We start from the raw sequence: 22,931 nt of genomic DNA, 5'->3' as shown, positions 1-22,931 counted from the left end.
AAAATTGAGCTTTTTGGCCACAACCATAAACACTACATTTGGAGAGGAGTCAACAAGGCCTATGATGAAAGGTACACCATTCCTACTATGAAACAGGTTGGTCGCTGATGATTTGGGGATGTGTGAGCTACAAAGGCACGGGAAATTTTGGCCAAAGTTAATGGCAAGATGATTGCACTATGCTATCAAAAAATACTGGAGAAACATTTGCATTCATCAGACAGGAAGCTGTGCATGGGACGTAATGGGACATTCCATCATGACAATGATCCAAAACACAAGGCCAAGTCGACCTGTCATTGGCTGCAGCAGAATAAAGTGAAAGTTCTGGAGTGGCAATCTCAGTCTCCTGACTTCAATATCATTGAGCCACTCGGGGAGATCTCAAACAGGTTCATGCAAGACAACCCAAGACTTTCCAGGAACTGGAAGCTTTTTGCCAAGAGGAATGGGCAGCTTTACCATCTGAGAAGATAGAGCCTCATCCACAAATAACACACAGGACTTTAAGCTGTCATTGATGTTAAAGGGGACAATATACAGTATTAAGTACTGGTATATGTAAACTTTTTTGATCAGGGTCATTTGGGTAGTTTCTGTTGTGATTATGATTTGAAAAAGTAAACACAGATGATTGATAATAAATGACTTCAGCTAAACACTGACCGTGAGTGAAAACGTTTTCATGTTCTCTGAAAACTGGCCAAGAAATCATAAATTCTGCCATGGTGTGTAAACTGTATGGGAGATTATCTGCTGCGCTCATTTGGGGCTAAAGGTTTTCCCTGGGCCCTGTTTGTTCCCTGCCCATCCCCTGGGGTCTAATGGAGTACTGTCTAGCGGCAAACAGCTTAGGTCTGCATTTTTTTGTTTTTATTTGGCGCCATTTTGAGTGTGTGCCAAGTGTCTCCACAATATTGTCCCCCAAACCTACTGGGCATGCACATCTTTGATCTTGTTGCACAGCGATGCTTTGGCTAGAATTGTGTTGCCTGTGTCTCCCTAGATTTCAGCTTTAAAATTTTTAAAGTTTGTTTACATAATTATGTGACATTGGTTTATCTATAATTTCCTAACAAAGAACGTGTTATTTTTGTCCTGTATTTTAAACACCAGTGATGACTGCACATAGTTGCATAAGCTTTGTCCCAGCATTACTAGCCAGCGGGCTGAACAAAAAAATAAACACAGATTGCTGTACTAACACAAGCGATGTTAGTGCTTTCGTTTACATCCTCGTCCCCCAACCCCCCCCCCCCCCCCAAAAAAAAAAACACGGAACAATGCTTGTACCCAGTGGCTGGGAGCGCCAATTGAATGCTGGTCTTCTAGTATGTTTGTTCGACAGAAGCCGGTTGCAATACTGTCTTCTGTCCGACAGGGATCTGTACACAGGTGCCAAAAGTTAGCTGGTTTCCAGCGAGCTTAAATTTTATGTTGCATACACAAGTATTGGAACCTTTTTAAATACTGTATGATGAGAAAGTAAATCGCTAATATTTTGTCTTTCAGGTGCTGGAGAATCTGGTAAAAGCACAATTGTGAAGCAGATGAAGTAAGTTCAGGTTCTGCAATTCACTACATGGATGATATGGACTATTTTATGCACTTTTGTCCATAGAACCTTCCTTAGCAGCAGCAGTAGGTCTGCCTAAGCCTGAACCTGGTTGTCTTGCAGGTCCGTTCTATCCACACTTGATTTTGTGTCAGGTCAGTTTGTGCACTAGTAATTGAACAATCTGCTCACAGACATTCAATATGCCCCTTGATGCCATCTACAGCAGAACATAGATCTGACCCTATATATACTGGCCAGTCCGGGGGGGGGGGGGCACTTTACTGGGGTGTGTGGAAACATTCTGGCGCAGGGCTAAATGTAAAAAACAAAACAAAAAAAAACTGTCTTCCCGCACCCAGAAGTGCATGTCCCAGGTATTGTGTAGACAGCGGCGCGCAGGCGCACTGAGCGTAGCATCCTCGATGATGATGCCGCGCGCATGCGCGGGAGTGACGTCATCGCGGCTTCGCCGAATGACAGCCGCGGAGCTGCGAGACCCCACCGAGAACATGGATGCGCCGGACTACAGGGGACAGCGGTGACTTCGCTGGCTCCTGTGTCAGGTAAGTGACACATAATGGGCTACTATGTGATGCATAGTAGTCCATTATGCTTTGCCTTTGCAGGGAATGAAAGCGGAAGTAAACTCATCAGGGTTTACTTCCTCTTTAATAGTACTAACTAATAGTAGTTCACGGCCCCACCCCAATAGCCCCACAACTTTTGTGCCACCAAACAAAAAAGAGAGAGAAAGATCCACACACTAACTTAATCCTTTGCTTCTTCACTTTAAATTTTTGGGTTAGGACTGAAAAGCCCTGCCTAAATAACACGGCACTCAATATCCCAGTCAAATGGATACTGCTCACTAAAAGTAAAAGCTTTATTTTTTAAAGACCAAATAAAAAGTAAACACACAAAAGTACCTCCAGTCAAGCACATATAGAGTATAAAATCTGCCCTTGGACATAAAGAACGTAACTGAATGCATCGAAATACAAACTGTTTTATACAATTTAAAAACATTATGTGCATTTAGAAATGTCTTATAAACGCATATTACCGCAAGTATGTAATTGAACGTGTAAATGAGACCTTAGCAGTCAGCTTGTGTAGCACAAATAGTCTGTGCTACTCAAATGTTTTTTTTTTTTTCAGGTTTCAGCAAGTTATTACTTACTCGTGTAATACTTATGTTTTTAGGATTATCCACGAAGATGGATACTCTGAGGAAGAATGCAGGCAATACAAAGTGGTTGTCTACAGTAACACCATTCAGTCCATAGTAGCCATAGTGCGAGCCATGGGGAGGCTGAAGATCGATTTTGGAGATGTGGCTAGAGTTGTGAGTCAAGTTTTTATCACGTGTTTTCGTTATCTGTCATAATTTCTTTACATAAAGTACAACCCTTCATTTTTCTTGTGTTCATTTTGCTTAATTGTTAGGATGATGCCCGGCAGCTGTTTACATTGGCCAGTACAGCAGAAGAAGGTGTACTGTCTCCAGAACTTGCTGGAGTTATTAAGAGGTTGTGGAAGGATACCGGTGTACAGGCATGTTTCAATCGATCTCGGGAATACCAGCTTAATGACTCTGCCTCATAGTAAGTGAGCAGTGCTACATAGGTTGAAAAAAAAACATCTAGCCAATAAAAAAATAAAAAATAAAAAAAAAATTATACATTCCTATACCCATGGTTGATCCAGGGAGAGGCAAAAAAAAAAGAGCAAAGCATGATCCAATTTGCTACTTATTGGTAAAGTTGGATCAACTTTACCAATAAGGCCTCATGCACGCAGCGCGTTAGTAAAACGAGCTGCAAAACCACTACCAACGCCAGGAAAAAGCGGCTGTTAAAATGCATTTTTAGTATCTTTTTGCATTGGTGTTAATGCACGTTTAGCTCCAACTTGTGGTGCGGCTTCTACGCTGAAGATCTTGAAAGGAAAGCCTTGCCAAAATTAAGAAATAAAACTGGTGTGCGACTTTGAAAAAGTGCCTGCACTACTTTGATGCAACTTTGATCCAGAGAGTGTAAATTGGATCAAAGCTATACTCCAAAGTCGCACTCTAGCCTTAGGCTACGTTTCCACTACTGTGACTCCATAGCTGTGCGATTTAGACCGCTACTTTGAGTGACGCTTTGATCCAACTTTATACTCTGGATCAAAGTCTCATCAAAATTTGCTTTAAAGTAGTGCTGGGCACCTCTACAAAGTTGCTGATTTTCAAAGTCTCATAGATGGGAATGTTTGCCATTGAAATCAATGGGCTGTGACTTTGTGTCCAAAGTCGCATGACAAGTTGCGCTAGTGGAAACAGAGCCTTAAACTCATTACTCACATCTAATGAGCAATAGAAATCAAACTATTTCCTTCCAAACTTTCAAAATATTTTTTCCTTTTGTACCCCGTTTCTTTCATATTTCAGTGCTGATCACAGTGCCACACCATGCACACAATGCCCATCAGTGCTAATCGGTGTCCATCAGTGCTTATCACAGTGCCACACCATGCACACAGTGCCCATCAGTTCTTATCACAGTGCCATACAGAAACAACCATGTGGTTGTACATTGTAGAAAATCTGCAGCATGTTGCATTGTGATCTGTCTTAGGTGTCCGTTTATGAAGCAGTGATCAGTGGAGATCCAGAGGATCGCCGCCGATCACAGCCCATAAACAGTTTATGAACCAGAGATAATTGGGGGAGAAGTGTTTGAACTTGTTCTCCCACCGATTATCTCCACACACTGAGAATCCTCATTGAATAACACAGTAACGACCAGTTTATGAAGCTGGGATCTCAGCGCTTCACTGACGATCTGTGTCAGAATTCACACTCCCCGATTCACCAGCTCAGAGGTGGAGAATCAGGGAGTGAAGAGAGAATGTGGGGGGATCTGAGGAGAAAAGAGGAAGATAATTAACTTCCTTATGCCTCGTTCAGACCCCCCAACACTGTAGCCATGTCCCCCTGTCATATTTATGTGTATGTATGTATGTATGTATGTATGTGTGTGTGTGTGTGTGTGTGTGTATATATATATATATATATATATATATATATATATATATATATATATATATATATGTGTGTGTGTATATAATGTCTGTGTGTGTGTGTATACATGTATATATTATGTAGGGGGACCCTTTATTTTACTAACATTAATCGCACCGTGTGTGTCAGTGTATTGAGCTGTGATAATTTATCACTGCTTAATAAATTGACATCTCTGTGTATCAGTGAATTTATAGTACTGTAATCTCGTAAAGTCTCACGAGATTCCGGTGTTAGAAGCATTTGTAGATCGCTTCACTCCTCCAAGGGTGAAGCGATCTATTCCACTTTATAAACTGGCATGCAGAGGAGAAAGATCTCCTCTGTGAATGCCGGAGAATGAAGCAGTGAATAGATTTCACTGCTTCATAAAAGGACACCTTTTAGTTTCTACCAAACATAACATGCTTCCAGAGCCTCTCTATCTCGAGAGAAAGAGAAGCTGCTGGCCAAAACGAGAGGGATCATATTCTGTGAAGGATAGGAGTAGTGGGGCTGGGCAGGTCTAAACAACCAATAACCTTTTCAGGAAGTGAAAGACCGCTTAGCAAATTCAGATAAAGGGAGATAGCATTGTCAGTGAAGAACAGGAAGAAGCTGATTGGCTTTGATAAGACTTTCTAAAGCCGCGTACACACGGGCGGACTGTCTGGCCAACTTAGTCCGTCGAAACACATTTCAGCGGACAGTCCGCTCGTGTGTGGGCTTCAGCGGACTTTTTCAGCGTGCAGTCTGGCGGACTAAGTATTTCGGAATTTCCGTAATATTGTCCGTCGTACTTTGGTTTCAGCGGACAATCCGCTCGTGAGTAGGCTAGTTCGACGGACTAAGTATGGCGCATGCTCGGAAAGGATTTACACGGCGAAAGGTTGCATTGCTGTGTATTGGACTTCCTATTTCTAGTCCCGTCGTACGTGCTGTACACGTCATCGCGCAAACTTTCGACGGACTGTTTGTGCATCCGTGTGTGGTCAAGTCCGTTCATTCGAAAGCAGGACGGACTGTCCGTCGGATTGTCTGACGGACTAAGTTGGCCATACAGTCCGCCCGTGTGTACGCGGCTTTAGCCACACAATCAGCTAGTCAGAAAATGAATAATATCAAAGATATTTAACATACTATTAATGGGGGAAAAAAATCATTTTTGACTGGACTTCCACTTAAAGTATAACTAAAGGCCAAACTTTTTATTTTAGTTTTGGATTGAGTGGAGCATGATTGGAGATGTGAGATTTTTTTACCTACAGGTAAGCCTTATTATAGGCTTACCTGTAAGTAAAAGTGGAAAAAAAAGACTATACAACCGGTTTAAGTAGCGGGCCTCTTTTTTAGACTCAGTGTTTACAAGTTAAAAACGCGTTTTTTTGCTAGAAAATTACTTGGAACCCCAAACATTATAAAAAATAATTCTAACACCCTAGAGAATAAAATGGCGGTCATTGCAATACTTTTTGTCACACTGTATTTACGCAGTGGTCTTACAAGCACACTTTTATGAAAAAAATTAACTTTTTTGAATAAAAAAAATAGGACAACAGTAAAGTTAGCCCCATTTTGTTTTATATTGTGAAAGATAATGTTACGCTGAGTAAATTGATACCCAACATGTCATGCTTCAAATTTGCGCCCGCTCGTGGAATGGCGTCAAACTTTGACGTTTAAAAAATTCTACAGGTTGAATGTTTTAAGTTGCAGAGGAGGTCTAGGGCTAGAATTATTGCTCTCACTCTAATGATCATGGCGATACCTCACATGTGTGGTTTAACCACCATTTTCATATGCGGGCACTACTCACGTATGTGTTCGCTTCTCCATGGGAGCTCGTCGGGACCAGGCGCTTTAAAAAAAATATTTTTTTCTTTTTATTTATTTTAATGTAAACATCCCTTGTAAAACAAAAAAGCAGCATATGTGGTCAAAAAGACCTCAGATCTCATGTTTGGACTTAAATGCAATTAATAAAAATAAAAAATAAAAAAATTGTCATTTGAAAAAAAAAAATTTACCTTTTTGACGTCGCTTCCGCCCTGCTATGGTATGGAGATGGGTGGGAGCCATCTTAGTCTGACTTGTCTCCATACCAAGGAAGTGATAGGACCCGATTGCCGCTGCCGACGTCTACGGTAAGTGGCGGAGGGAGTGGGAGGGGGTGGCACCTCTCCCGCCGTCGATGGCGGTGATCTTACGGTGAATCCGCCGCAGAGACCAGCATTATCATTTACCAAACCGCCACCTGAAGAGATGGATACCTCTATTGTGACAGCAAAAAGGGACGTACGTCGTCATGCGGTGGTTGGTATTTTTTTTTCCAGCAAAAACGTATCTATGTGATCTTATATTAAACTCTCCAGTATCTTCCCGACTAATAAAGTTAATCTAACAGGTCCATAATTACTTGGTAAAGACTTTTTGGCCCTGCGCCAATCTGGTGGTACCATTCCAGTCATTAACAAGTCCCTTAAAATTTAGAAACAATAGCTTTGAAATTACAGTGCTCAATTCTTTTAGGATTCGTGGGTGGATGCCATCTGCTCCAGGTGCTTTAGCCACCTTTATTCTGTATAACAATTTTTGAGCCATTGTGGATCATTTGGCGCTATGTCAATACCACCCCCTTATGGACCAAAGAAGGGGTTAAAATCTGCCGTATTTCGGGGTTTTCGAAGCGCCTGAAAACTATCATTCCAATGGGCAGGGTGTTTTGGGAGCGCTAAATGCAGTGCTCCCAAACCTGCCCAAAGATGGTGCTTGCAGGACTTTTCTTTATGTCCCGCAAGCGTTACCCCCCCCCCCCCCCCCCCAGTGTGAAAAGTCACACTTGAATGAATGGTAGACGGATTTCAGGCACTTAGTAGATGCTATTTTCAGCACTAAAGCCCCTGAAAACCACCCCAGTGTGAAAGGGGTAGAAGAGGGAGGAAGTAAGGGAATCCCTTTCACCATTGGAAGATTTCCCCTCTGTTCTGGTGACCACTCAAAATTTTGTATTTTCTTTCACTTTCACTCTTGGTGATAATGTGAATACAAATCGAGATGGTGCATCTCCCTAACAGGGGCACAGACAGCAATAAAAAAACGTGACAAGTGTTGTAATCCCTCTCTGCTCTATCCAAAACTAAAATAAATATGTTTTCCCTTTAGGTATGCTTTAACCCCTCTTTGACCACGTAACACGTGTGTGTGTGTGTGTGTGTGTGTGTGTGTGTGTGTGTTACATAGTTAGTCAGGTTGAAAAAAGACATAAGTCCATCTATTTTAACCAATAAAAAAAAAAAAAAAAAAATCATACAATCCTATATACACAATCATTTACCCACAGTTGATCCAGAGGAAGGCGAAAAACCCTAACAGTGTGTGTGTGTGTGTGTGTGTGTGTGTGTGTGTGTGTTATGATCATTTACACACACACACACACACACACACACACACATGCATGCATACATACATACATACATACATACATACATACATTTGTGCTGAAAAGTTTGCATACCCTAGCAGAAATCATTAAATGTTGCCAATTGTATTGAAAATATTATTATTAGTTATCATATGAAGCCATTTATTATCACATAGTTGTTTTGGCTCAATTTTAAATCATAATAACAGAAATCACCCAAATGGCCCTGATCAAAAGTTTACATACCCTGGAATGTTTGGCCTTGGTATTGACACACAAGGTGACACAAAACTTAACATGACAAATAAAGGTTAATTTCCCACATCTGTGTCTTTTTAAATTGCAGTTAGTGTGTATGTTTAATATGAGTTTATTAGATCTTGCCTGAATGCACTGAGTAGGCTAGATACTGAGCCATGGGGATAAGAAAAGAACTGTCCAAAGACCTGCATAACAAGTTAGTGGAACTTTTTTAAAGATGGAAAAGGATATAAAAGAAATCCAAAGCCTTGAATATGCCAATCAGTACTCTTCAATCACTTATTACGAAGTGTAAAATTCACAGATTTCTTTATACCAAGCCAAATACAAGTAGAGCAAGAAAGATTGCAGCCACAACTGCAAGAAGAATTGTTCGGGATACAAAGAAAAACCCACAGGTAACCTCAAGGAGAAATACAGGTGGCCCTGGAAAAAGTGTGGTTGTTTTGAAGGCGTACAATACGATACTTGGACAAAAATTAGCTTCATGGTCAAGTTGCCAGAAAGAAGCTTTTAGTGCACTACTGCCACACAAAAAGTAAAAGTGTAAAGGCTTCTTTCTGGCAACTCGACCATGCAGCTCATTTTTGTTCAAGTATCGTTATATTGTGCTCCTTCAAAACAACCACACCGTGTTTTTCCAGAGCACCTTGTATTTCACCTGAAGTTATCTGTGGGCTTTTCTTTGCATCCTGAATGATTCTTCTTGCAGTTGTGGCTGCAAACTTTCTTGCTCTACCTGTACTTGGTTTGGTATCAAGATATCCCCACATTTTCCACTTAACCACTTCAGCCCCGAAGGATTTTACCCACTTCCTGACTAGAGTACTTTTTGCGATTTGGCACTGCGTCGCTTTAACTGACAATTGCACAGCTGTGCAACGTTGTAACGAAACAAAATTGACATTTTTTTCCCCACATGTAGAGCTTTCTTTTGGTTGTATTTGAATGCCTCTGTGGCTTTTATTTTTTGCGCTAAAAAACAAAAAAACTTAAATTTTGAAAAAACGCAATATATTTTTTTACTGTTTGCTATAATAATTATATTAACAAAACATATTTTTTTTCCTCAGTTTAGGCCGATATGTATTCTACATATGTTTGGTGAAAAAAAAATCGCAATAGGCGTATATTGATTGGTTTGCACAAAATTGATAGTGTCTACAAAATAGGGGATAGTTTAATAGCATTTTTTTCTAGTAGTAATGGCGGCGATTGCGATTTTTATCAGCACTGACGTTATGGTGCACAGATCGGACACTATTGACCATTGTCATTTATACAGCGATCAGTGCTATAAAAATGCATTGATTACTGTGTAAATGACACTGGCAGTGAAGGAGTTAACCACTAGGGGGCGGTGAAGGGGTTAAGTGTGTCCTAGGGAGTGATTCTAACTGTGAGGGGGCTGGGCTTCAACACACAGGACAGTGATCACTGCTCTCATTGACAGAGAGCAGTGAGCTCTGTCCTGTCACTAGGCAGAAAGAGGAAATGCTTTGTTTACAAAAGTATCTTCCCGTCCTTCCTTTCTGTGACACGATCGCCTGCACCCGGCAGACAGAGTCCACCGGGTACCCACGACACCGCTTTTTAAAGGGGTCGTACCTGTACGCCCTTTTGCCTACCAGTGCCATTCCATCGACTTAAATCGACACGCTAGTCGGCAAGCGGCTAATGAGTGAATGAACATTACTGACTGGTATAGTCAAGGCTTTGGATATCTTATTATATCTTTATAAAATTCCATTACTTTGTTACGCAGGTCTTTTGACTTTTCTGCTCCCCATGGCTCTAGCCTGCACAGTGCATCCACATGAAAGTTAACAAACTCGCTAACTATTTATACACAGACACTAATTGCAATTTACAAAGCCACTGATGCGGGGAAATTACCTTTTTAAATTGCCATTTTAACCTGTGTGTCACCTTTTGTGTGTCTGTACCAATGCTAAACATGGCATCCTGTTGTTATGATTTAAAAAGGAGCCCCACAACTGTCTTATAAGAAATGGCTTCATATCGCCAACCTGTGGAATTTTCCAGTTGTCAGCCTAGGTTCACACTGAGTATAAGAATGAAATTGTGCGAGTTACATAGTAGGTGAGGTTGAAAAAAGACACAAGTCCCTCAAGTCCAACCTGTGTGTGATTTATATGTCAATATTACATTGTATATCCCTGTATGTTGCGGTCGTTCAGGTGCTTATCTAGTCGTTATTTTAAACTATCGATGCCCCCGCGAAACCACCACCTGTGGAAGGGAATGCCACACATCCTTACCGCTCTTGCAGTAAAGAACCCCCTACGCTGTTTAAGGTTAAACCTCTTTTCTTCTGATTTTAATGAGTGGCCACATGTCTTATTAAACTCCTTTTCGCTGAAAAGTTTTATCCCTATTGTGGGGTCACCAGTATGGTATTTGTAAATTGAAATCTTATCCCCTCTCAAGTGTGTCTTCTCCAGAGAGAATAAATTCAGTGTTCGTAACTTTTCCTCATAACTAATGTCCTCCAGTCCCGTTATTAGCTTTGTTGCCCTTCTCTGTACTCGCTCCATTTCCAGTATATCCATCCTGAGAAGTGGTGCCCAGAGCTGGACAGCATACTCCAGGTGAGGCCGGACAAGAGTCTTGTAGAGTGGGAGAATTATCGCTTTATCCCTCGAGTTACTCCCCTTTTTAATGCATGCCAATATTCTGTTTGCTTTGTTAGCAGCAGCTTGGCGTTGTATGCCATTGCTGAACCTATCATCTACTAGGACCTCCAGGTCCTTTTCCAACCTTGATTCCCCCAGAGGTTCTCACCCCAGTGTATGGATTGCATATCGTATTTTTGCCACCCAAATGCATTATTTTAATTTTTTCCACATTGAACCTCATTTGCCATGTAGTTGCCCACCCCATTAATTTGTTCAGATCTTCTTGTAAGGTTTCCACATCCTGCGGATTAGTTATTGCCCTGCTTAGCATTGTCCGCAAATACAGAGATTGAACTGTTTACCTCATCCTCCAGGTCGTTTATGAACAAATTAAACAGGATTGGTCCCAGCACAGAACCCTAGGGGACCCCACTTCTCACCCCTGACCATTCCGAGTATTCCCCATTTGTTACCACCCTTTGAACTCGCCTTTGTAACCAGTTTTCAATCCATGTACTCGCCCCATGATCCATGTCAACAGGCCTTACTTTGTACAGTAAACATTTACGGGGAAACTGTGGCAAATACTTTTGCGAAATCCAGATACACCACGTCTACAAGCCTTCCTTTATGTAGATGGCAGCTCACCTCCTCATAGAAGGTTAATAGATTGGTTTGGCAAGCATGATTCTTCATGAATCCATGCTGATTTACTGCTAATGATACCGTTTTCATTACTAAAATCTTGTATATAGTCCCTTATCCCCCCAAAAACTTGCATACAATTGAATTTAGGCTAACTGCTCTGTAATTCCCAGGGATGTATTCTGGCCTTTTTTTAAATATTGTTGCTACATTGGCTTTTTTTCCAATCAGATGGTACCATTCCAGTCAGTAGACTGTCAGTAAAAATTAGGAACAATTGTCTGGCAATTATTTGACTAAGGGTGCAAGCCATCTGGTCCAGGTGATTTATTAATGTTAAGTTTCCCAAGTCTATTTCTAATTCTGTCCTCTGTTAGCCGTGAGGGTGCTTTCTGTATTGTGTCATGAGGATAAACACTGCGGTTTTGGTTACTGAACACCATTGACTCCCTTGTGAAGACTGAGGAGAAGAATAAATGCAATACCTTTTGCCATCTCCCCATCCTTTGTAACCAGTTGTTCTTCATTCTTTTTGGGGCTAATATGGTCTGTCCTCTTTTTACTGTTTATCTACTTAAAGAATTTCTTGGGATTTTTTTTTTTGCTCTCCTCCGCTATGTGTCTTTTGTGTTCCATCTTAACCTCCCTAATTGCACCCTTGCATATCTTGTTGCATTCTTTGTAAAGTCTGAATGCTGATGATCCCTCAGCCTTGTATTTTTTTAAGGCCTTCTCCTTTGCTTTTATATGCATTTTTTACATTGGAGTTAAGCCATCCAGGGCTTTTGTTTGCTCTTTTAAATTTATTTCCCAATGGGATTCACTGACTCATGCCCCTATTTAACCGGTTCCCGACCAGCGCACCACGATGTACGTCGACAGAATGGCACGGGCAGGCATATTGGCGTTATAGGTACGTCCAATATTCAATGCCGCCCTGCCATCGGGAGCGCACCGCCAGCGGCACACTCCCGCGCTGGTCGGGACCCGCGGGCTCGATCGCCGCGGGCATCCCCGCGATCGTCTCACGGGACGGCTGAATGGAGGAAATGCCATGTAAATAGCATTTCTCCATTCTGCCTAGCAACTAGTGACGCTGATCTCTGCTCCATGTGATTGGAGCAGAGATCAGTGTTCACTAAATGAAAGCCCAACCCCCCCACAGTTAGTAACACACCCCTAGGAACACTTAACCCCTACACTGCCACCCACTGGTTAACCCCTTCACTGCCAGTGTCATTTACACAGGAATCACTGCATTTATATAGCAGTGATTAATGTATAAATGACAATGGTCCCAAAAATGTGTCAAAAATGTCCGATGGGTCCCCCACAATGTCGCAGTCACAATAAAAAATCGCTGATCGCCGCCATTACTAGTAAAAAAATTATTAATAAAAATGCTATAAAACAATCCCTATTTTGTAAACGCTATAACTTTTGCGCAAACCAATCAATAATCGCTTATTGCGATTTTTTTTTTTTACCAAAAATATGTAGAAGAATACGTATCGGCCTAAACTGAGGGAAAAAAATGTTTTTTATATATTTTTGGGGGATATTTATTATAACAAAAAGTAAAAAATAATGCGTTTTTTTTCAAAATTGTCGCTCTATTTTTGTTTATAGCGCAAAAAATAAAAACCGCAGGGGTGATCAAATACCACCAAAAGAAAGCTCTATTTGTGGGGAAAAAAGGACATAAATTTTGTTTGGGAGCCACGTCGCATGGCCACACAATTGTCAATTAAAGCGACACAGTGCCGAATCGCAAAAAGTGGTCTGGTCTTTGACCAGCAAAATGGTCCGGTCTGTAAGTGGTTAATATGCTCTTAAAGCAAACCCATCTCTCCTCAGCGTTCTTTGTTTCTAAGATTTTATCCCAATTTATATCTTTTAGCAAGGTTCGTAATTTAGGGGCTCTTTTGAAATTCAGCGTCTTTGTGTACCCCTTGTGCTTCCTATTTTTTATTTTTATAGCTGAAGCCAATTGACCTGTGATCATTGTTTGCTAAATTGCCCCGTATTTCCACATTTGTGATCAGGTCTGTATTGTTGGTAATCAGTAGATCTAGTAACGCCTTGTTTCTAGATGGTGCGTCTACCATCTGACCCATGAAATTGTCCTGCAAGACATTTAGGAACTGGCGAGCCTTAGATGAATGCGTGGTTCCCTCCACCCAGTCTCTGGATAATTTAAAATCCCCCATTATAACACTTCCCTCAGCTGAACTCGCACACTTTCATTCCCGCATGTCCGTCTCGATTTCAGTGGCGATTTCTGAGAAATCTGTGCATGTTAATGCACAGATGCCAATGAAAATCGCACCCGAAAACATCAAAAGTAGTACAGAAACTACTTGTAAATTGGTGTGGCACCACAAATGTAGTGTCGCACCAATTAGGATGATGCCATTGCCGCCGATTTGACATGTCAAATTGCACCAAGGCTCAAGCAGAGAAAACCTAAAGTTCAATATTAGTAATGGCCCAGGCCACTTATTTATTTATTTTTTAATGTGACCCTTTATGCTTTCTTTTTAAAGCTACCTGAATGATCTGGATAGGATCTCGGAGCCCAGCTACGTTCCCACTCAGCAAGATGTGCTGCGAACACGGGTCAAAACAACGGGTATTGTGGAGACACATTTCACGTTCAAAGACCTTTACTTTAAGTAAGTAATTTTTTGTATTTTCTGAAGGGAGTTGTAGTTGATCCCTAATGCTGTTTATTTAGTTGCTTAAAAATATCACTAGCATCTTGTAAAATCCACTCTCGGACCACTTTATACTTGCCTATTTACGGTTCACTAACTGTTCCTTCCTCCATTGCAGCTGCCATCATGATTCCCAGTGTCAACTAGTGTTGGATCTTAAAGGAAGCATTGGTGTCATATGTTTTGTCATGTGATTGTGCTTGTTTTAATTTGCCAATCTCCACACTTCATTATGCTTCCTCATAGCTGAAAAACACAGTGGGGGACTTTTATCATAGTTGCAGGGCTTGTGACATGGATACTGTTGTAATGTTAAAATAGCTTGCAAGATGCAACCTAATTATTCTGAATGTGATGTTTACCTAAATCTGTCGTAGAATAGATTTTGTGACAATCACAGCAAATGGTTGCAAATAACATATACTTATGTCTGAGGCAACAGATTTCCTTGATGTCATGCTCCTTCTTTTTTTTTTTTTTGTGCTCTACTGTTCTCATGCCAATCCACGGCTGTCAACTGTCAATTAAGTTAACTTTTAGCAGACCTGATGGGGAACTGAGCTCTCAGATATCAGTTAGACTCCGTCCACCTTCAGTTCAGCCTTGAATGTCAGTGTGCAACTGTTGGTGTGTCCTATGATCGACGGGACTCCTGATTAAAGTGGTTGTAAGAAGGCACCAATACAGCGGGGTCACATGAGAGGGGACGCCGATGTCAGTATACCATGACACAGCAGGAAGGATTCCCACATCCACCTCAAATGTGCCTGGATCGGGGAATCTGTTCCGTTTTTGTGAATTAAAAAAAAAAACTTAGCCATGTATGGCCAGCTTTTATGGTGAGGGTGACGACGGGAGGAGGAGTATTCTGAGGAATAATATGGAAAGATCAGGGAAAGTACCAGAGACACCTAATGGCAAAGAAGCTGTGGGATATGAGGACCCCACTGTATTTTTTTAAAATAAGGGGTCATCAAATAGATTTTATCCTTGTCCCTCCTATACAGGGGTTACCTTATCACCGGTTTAATAGTTCACATGGCAGCTATTTTCTGTTTTTTCAAGAAACAATGTAATCTTTAGTCTGTTTTGATTTACATGGAGGAGTTGAATGCGTAGCTCATTCATTCTCCTACAGTTCTAAAAATAATTATGTGCTAGTATGGTTACTGGCTTTCGGTGGTGGTGCAGTGTCCCAGGCAATTTAACAGTTGGAAAGTGTCTATACTTTAATGTGCACTAGGGCTCTAAATGTATGCTGCCACTCCTGAGCCATTTTTCCACAACCATTGTAATGTTGGCATCTGCCTTTATTCAGAACTACTCTTCTTGCCTTTTTCATGTAACATTTATTCTGTTACATACTTTGCTGGAAGTTAGAGGAGCCTGTTCCAGCATGTGGCTCTGGGCTACCACATGTGGACTTTCTTCTCTGTGGGACTAACTTAAAGGTGAGACAGCTAGCAGAGCCCAGAGCAGTGGTACATCTTCAGTATTGAGTTTGCAATTGAGTGCTAACTGGTGGTGTCACCACCTGCAACCTTTACATGGTTTCCTAATTTTGACAGCAAGACTGACACCAGAAAGATGACCACTGCAGACACTAGAGAATGCTGACAGTAGACTGTTTCTGCTTGTGTATGTGCAGCCTAAGTAACAAATGTACTTTCTCCAAAATCAGCCTAATAGTACCCACAGTGCATTCTATTTAACTTTCCTATTGTGTCTAATTTACATTTTGCAGCCATTCAGCTTGGAGAAGAGCGTGAGCAATATTTGCAAACTTTAACAAGTTTCACCAGCAGTTTCCATCAAGCCTCATCTCTGACAACATGCAGAGAGGAGGTGAACCTTTAGCTCTGAGAATGCACCTACCATGCTACAACTCGTCACCACCACACCCCCATTTCTTCCCAACCAATTGTTTCAGAAATTTCTACAATTCATTTATTAGCTTTCAGCAGCTTCCTTCACTCTTCCCCTGCTCTCTTGTGTAGAAACAAGACCTGCCAGAACTGATTTTAAAACTGTTATGCACTACTGTGCTTAATAGCGAAAGACTCTGATTAGGCTGACTCCTTTTATCATTTTCTACTGTTTCAGCAACTAAAATATAGAACACCTATGCTTCCCCTGCTTCTTTTAGTGGTAATAATGTATGTTTGTGAGCTGAGGAAAAAGCACTGACAGTCCTCACGGCCACGTACAGAATGACAGTCAAGTAGCCAAGAGTGCTCGCTATTCTTCAAGAATCACGCAGTCAGTAAAAACAAGGAGTGGGGAATTACAGTTGCAGGTGGCACTACTGCACAAGAAAACCATAGGAATAAGGATGTATGCAGATGACGCCAACAACTGCAACAGAAAAAGGGTTGAGCAGCCTATAGAATACAGTTTCTATTTTTTGTTCAATCAATTGGTTGAATGAAAAAAACTGACTTGATTTCCCCATCCACACACTTGACATAGATGAGGGAATCCTCCCCACAGAGTTATTGTTTTCTGAGAGCGGGGAGACTTCCCCTCCATCAGAATACATTGGCCAGCGCTGCTGGCTATAGCCAGCGACACTGAGCGGGTAAAATACAACAGGGTATATGTACAGAAGTCAGTAGCTAGATCAACTTCTGTACAACCTCTCAGCCCATACATGGATCGAAATTCAGCTTTTCCCTACTCTACCGGACAAATTTTGATTAATGTATGGTTTTACAATTTCCCTTTTGTTAACAGGTCATCTGCTAGTAGTCCCAGATTGAGACATGACACATGTCAAATTTGCATACTGAATGAAATGGTGGGTGGAAAATGTAGTCTTGGAATGGAGGCACAATTATGTTTATCTAAGTGTAAATTGCACCTGCTTGCTGAATCTTGTTCGTAGGTGGTTACATTGACCAATTTGCATGTATTTAATAACCCTAAGAATGATAATGGGTGCAGTGCATATTTGAAAAAGTTAAATGATAATTCAGACATACCCCAAAATTTTTTTTTCTGGAAGATGAGGGAGTAAAGTACACTAATTGTTTAAAGTTTTACAGTGCTTGGGCTAGACCAGGGGTGCCCAACCAGTGGCCCGGGGGCCACATATGGCCCGTGGAGCCCTCTGATGTGGCCCGCAAACACCTGCTCTGGGATGGCTGGTTGGGAATTTCAGAGCATCAGTTTTGTGAATGAAGACAACGGTAGGGAACGCAAGGCAAAGCAGAGAGGCATAAGGTGCCGCTTCCTGTGAAGTGCCGCCTCCTGTCACAGGCGGAGTGATACCAAATGCACTTTGCCTGGGACAGCAACAGTTGGAGATACCTGAATGGAAGACTGTTATTCTAGGTAAGTTTTTTTACTAAAATCACAATCTGTTCCTCAATGGTTACTGAGCTGCTTTCAAACTGATTTGCGGGTGCAGCGCAGTGCACCTGCAGGTTACCTGCACTGAGCCATAGACTTCTGTTATTACCTGCCAGTTTGGTGTGCTTTCAGAAAGTGAATTTCACCTGCAGGATATAATAGAAGCCTATGGCAAAGTGCAGCTAACCTACAGAAAAGCCCCAGGTGCACTGCGCTGTGGTAAACCCCAGCGCATCAGCTTGAAAGCAGCCTTAGACCCCTTTTACACAATCAATCCGACCCATTTAGACCCTCTATTCACCTCTATGGAGCGGCAGATGTAAACGAACTACTGTCCGTTTATACCCACCTACCTCCAATCTGATCTGCAAAAAAAAAAAAAAAGTATCCCCTTCCGTCTGAGCAGATCGGATTGGAGGGGCCCATAGAGTAGAGTGGGCTATATCATTGTCCACTCTGCATAAGCAGAGTCTGCTCATTGTGGCCCGCATCTGGTTATCAAGTCGCTTAAGTGACCCACACTCTTCAAAAAGTTGGGCACCCCTGGGCTAGACCATCGTGTGATGCCTGCTGTTCCTACTCTGAGCTAGCTGCTTCAGCATCAACCACTGGCTCATATATGGATCCCTCAAGTGTGGCTGTGGTTTAAAATCTCTACCTCTGGTTCTAAATTAAGGGTTCGACTGAGGTCATAGGGCTCACATAAAGTGACCCTATTCATCTGCTGTTTCCTCTTCCTGTTTTCTGACTGCAGTTCAAACCATGCTTTCTCACTGGCGTTACTCAGGACATTGACTTTGGTGCACAAATGGGGCACTCATTGTTTTCATTCCCTGTGTCAGGTTTTTACTTCTAGGCAGACAGAAGCCATGGGCAGCCTTATCTAAGGCAAACTTTGAGGCACCTGAGAACGATAAAATCTTCCCTAATCATCTGAAATTTAAAGATATAGAGGGTGGAAATGTCCTAACTGACTGTTTTCCAGTTCCTAAGCAGTTTTCCACCTTGTACCCCTTTTCTGAAGAATAGGTTTAAAAGTGGGCTTTGCCATCCTTGGTGGAGTCACCTCAACAAGGCGACTTATTTTGTTGCAGGTTCCACTTTTTTAAAGCGGTTATAAACTCTAAATAAAAAAAAATTCCCCCTGCAAGGTTAAGGCATAATGTGCTAGTATGCTAGACCCCTTAATTTTTTGCTCAACGTGCTATAACCGAATGACTGTTACAGCACGGTCAGACATTTCCTGAAGGGCATCCATTGACATCCTCCCAGAATCCGGTCATGCGCCCCCGGGGATTGAGGTAAAGGGCCAATCACAGTGGCCTTTTATCATGTGATCCGTTGTATCCAATCACAGCTCATCACATGTAAACAAATGCTGGTTATGAGCATTTCGATTCCTCTGCGCTGTCACTGAGCAAAGGAAAGCCGATAACTGCCTTTCCTGTTATATTCTGCACATTTACACTGATAATCAGGGCACTCTTCAGTGCAGCCCCATCAGTGTCCATCAGTGAAGCCACACCACACATCAGTGAAGAAGAGAAATTACTCTAACAGAAATTAAAGTTTTTTTGTTTTGTTTTTTTAAATTTTTGGTATTTTTTTCATTTGTTTAGCAAAAAATAAACCCAGTGGAGATCAAATACCACCAAAAGAAAGCGCTGTCTCAAAAAAATAATAAAAATGTCATATGCTGTACAGTTATGCATGACTGTACGGGAAGCTGAAAATTGGCCTGGTCAAGAAGGGGGTGAATGTGCCCAGTAGGCAAGTGATTAAACTAAAAAGTGGGTCAAGTGTGCGTGTTTAATGCCAGGAGTTTTGTCCCCCCCCCAACCTGGTTACTACCTCAGTTCACATATGGAGGCAGAAAACAGAGCATCTTATTCCATAAAAACATTTATGCTGTTAAAAACATATCACTGACTATAATAACCGCATTGGTTGGTACCACACCCGGCGCCTGGAATAATATGCTGCTCTCCACCATACATGCTGTGTTATGTTACATATAGTTACATAGTTACATAGTTAGTCAGGTTGAAAAAAGACACAAGTCCATCCAGTTCAACCTTAAAAACAAATAAATAAAATAAAAAATAATCGTACAATCCAGATACCCAATTTTATGCCCACAATTGATCCAGAGGAAGGCGAAAAAAAAATCCAGCAGAGCATGCTCCAATTTGCTACAGCAGGGGAAAAAAATTCCTTCCTGATCCCCCAATAGGCGATCGGATTTTCCCTGGATCAACTTTACCTATGTTAGTACCTAGTTATATTCTGTACCATCAGGAAAGTATCCAAGCCTTTCTTAAAGCAATCTACTGAACTGGCCAGAACCACCTCTGGCGGGAGTCTATTCCACATTTTCACAGCTCTAACTGTGAAGAAACCTTTCCGTACTTGAAGATGAAATCTCTTTTCCTCTAGACGTAAAGAGTGCCCCCGTGTCCTCTGGGTTGACCGTACAGAGAACAACTCAACACCAAGTTCACTATATGGACCCCTAATGTATTTGAACATGTTGATCATATCCCCCCTTAATCTCCTCTTCTCAAGAGTGAATAAATTTAGTTCCTCTAATCTCTCCTCATAGCTGAGTTCCTCCATGCCTCTTATCAGTTTGGTTGCCCTTCTCTGCACTTTCTCCAGTTCCCCGATATCCTTTTTGAGAACTGGTGCCTAAAACTGAATGGCATATTCCAGGTGAGGTCTTACTAATGATTTGAACAGGGGCAAAATTATATCTTTCTCTGGAGTCCATACCTCTCTTAATACAAGAAAGGACTTTGCTCGCTTTGCAAACAGCAGCTTGGCATTGCATGTTGTTATTGAGCTTATGGTCTACCAAAACCCCCAGATCCTTCTCCACTATGGATTCCCCCAGTTGTACTCCCCCTAGCATGTATGATGCATGCATATTCTTAGGCCCCAAGTGCATAACTTTACATTTATCAACATTAAACCTCATCTGCCACATAAAGTGACTGTAAAAGCCTAAGGACCAGAGGTCTTTTTTACAATTTCGCACTGCACTGCTTTAACTGGTAATTGCGCGGTCATGCAATGTTGTACCCAAGCGAAATTTGCGTCCTTTTCTTCCCACAAATAGAGCTTTCTTTTGATGGTATTTGATTGCCTCTGCGATTTTTATTTTTTGCGATATAAATGGCAAAAGGCTGAACATTTTTTTAAAAATTAATAAATTTTTTTCTACTTTTTGTTATAAGAAAAATCTCAATAAACTAAATTTTAGTCGTACATTTGGGCCAAAATGTATGTACAGCTACATGTCTTTAGTAAAAAATATGTCAAGCGTATATTGGTTTGCGCAAAAGAAATAGCGTCTACAAACTAAGTACATTTTCTGGAATTTACACAGCTTTTAATTTATGACTGCCTATCTCATTTCTTGAGGTGCTAAAATCGCAGGGCAGTACAAACTCCCCCCCCAATGACCCCATTTTGGAGTAGACCACCCCCCCCCCCCCCAAGTAAATTGCTAGGAGGCATGTTGAGCCCATTGAATATTTTTTATTTATTTGTGTTGGACTTTTTGGGAGCCTAGCCGTGTACGGGACCCCGAAACCTAAGCACCGCCTTCAGGATTTCAAAGGGCATACATTTTTTATTTCACTTCTCACTACCTATCACAGTTCTGAAGGCCATAAAATGCCAAGATGGCACAACCCCCCCCCCCATGACCCTATTTTGGAAAGTAGACACCCCAAGCTATTTGCTGAGAGGCATGTTGAGCCCATTGAATATTTTTTTTTGTCCCAAGTGATTGAATAATGACGAAAAAAAAGCTATTTGCTGAGAGTTATGGTGAGTATTTTACAGCTCTCATTTGTTTTTGAAAATGAAGAAAGTAAAGAATTTTTTTTTTTTTTCAATTTTCAAAACTTTGTAACAAAAAGCGAGATCTGCAAAATACTCACCATACCTCTCAGCAAATAGCTTGGGGTGTCTACTTTCCAAAATGGGGTCATTTGGGGGGTGGGGGGATTTGTGCCATCTGGGCATTCCATGGCCTCTGAAACTGTGATTGGCAGTGAAATTTACACCCTTAGCCTGAAGGTGGTGCTTGGTTTTTGGGGTCCCGTACGCATCTAGGCTTCCAAAAAGTCTCAAACGTGGTATCCCCATACTCAGGAGAAGCAACAGAATGTATTTTGGGGTGTAATTTCACGTATGCCCATGGCATATTTGAGCAATATATCATGTAGTGACAACTTTGTGCAAAAATAATATATATTTTTCCAGAAACTTTTGTCAAAATATAAAATATTCCAAGGACTCGACATGCCTCTCAGCAAATAGCTTGGGGTGTCTACTTTCCAAAATGGGGTCATTTGGGGGGGTTTTGAACTGTCCTGGCATTTTATGCACAGCATTTAGAAGCTTATGTCATACATCACCCACTCTTCTAACCACTTGAAGACAAAGCACTTTCTGACACTTTTTCTTTACATGAAAATTTATTTTTATTTTTTTTGCAAGAATATTACATTCAACCCCCAAACATTATATATTTTTTTAAAGCAAAGGCCCTACAGATTAAAATGGTGGATGTTTCATTTTTTTTTTCCACACAGTATTTGCGCAGCGTTTTTTCAAATGCATTTTGTGGGGAAAAAATACACTTCTTTTCATTTTAATGCACTAAAACATACTATATTGCCCAAATTTTTGATGGAATAAAAAATATGATCTTAGGCTGAGTACATGGATACAAAACACGACATGCTTTAAAATTGCGTACAAACGCGCAGTGGCGACAAACTACATACATTTTAAAAGCCTTTACAGGTTACTACATTAGATTTACAGAGGAGGTCTGCTGCTAAAATTACTGCCCTCGATCTGACCTTCGCGGTGATACCTCACATGCATGGTGCAATTACTGTTTACATATGACGCCAGACCGACGCTTGCGTTCGCCTTTGCGCAAGGGCAGGGGGGACGGGTGCTTTTTTTTTTTTAAACTGTTCCTTCCATTTTTTTATTTTATTAATGGAATGCAAAAGCTAGGCCGCGTACACATGGTCGGACTTTTCCACGGGCAAGCCTCCATCGGAATTTCGATTGTATGTACGTGGCATTAGAAGCAAATCACTCGCTTCGACATATATGCTCTTTTTTTTTTTTTCTGTGAAATCTGTACTCTACGCTAAAACGTCCCTAGTATGTGGTAGCGTTCAAAACATTCACCAATGCAAAGACCAGGTTTGTCGGGACAGAGTGGACAATAACGGGTGTCATGCCTAATAACGGGTGTCGCATAAAT

The 22,931-nt window shown here is 41.3% G+C and overlaps 1 protein-coding gene across 1 annotated transcript in view; it reads left to right on the top strand.

The window, feature by feature from the left end:
• Nucleotides 1-22,931, top strand: part of GNAI3 (G protein subunit alpha i3) — a 95,800-nt gene that overhangs the window by 28,126 nt on the left and 44,743 nt on the right. The window contains exons 2-5 of the mRNA XM_077481337.1: nucleotides 1,513-1,555; nucleotides 2,762-2,903; nucleotides 3,005-3,162; nucleotides 14,114-14,242. Of these exons, the coding sequence (XP_077337463.1) occupies nucleotides 1,513-1,555; nucleotides 2,762-2,903; nucleotides 3,005-3,162; nucleotides 14,114-14,242 (472 nt within the window). The remainder of the gene's footprint in view (nucleotides 1-1,512; nucleotides 1,556-2,761; nucleotides 2,904-3,004; nucleotides 3,163-14,113; nucleotides 14,243-22,931) is intronic.

This window comes from Lithobates pipiens, unplaced genomic scaffold (genome assembly GCF_037356315.1).
Source record: "Lithobates pipiens isolate NorthernLeopardFrog02 unplaced genomic scaffold, aLitPip1_a1.2 Scaffold_16, whole genome shotgun sequence".
Classification (NCBI taxonomy): Eukaryota; Metazoa; Chordata; class Amphibia; order Anura; family Ranidae; genus Lithobates; species Lithobates pipiens.
This window is presented reverse-complemented; position numbering and strand designations above follow the sequence as displayed.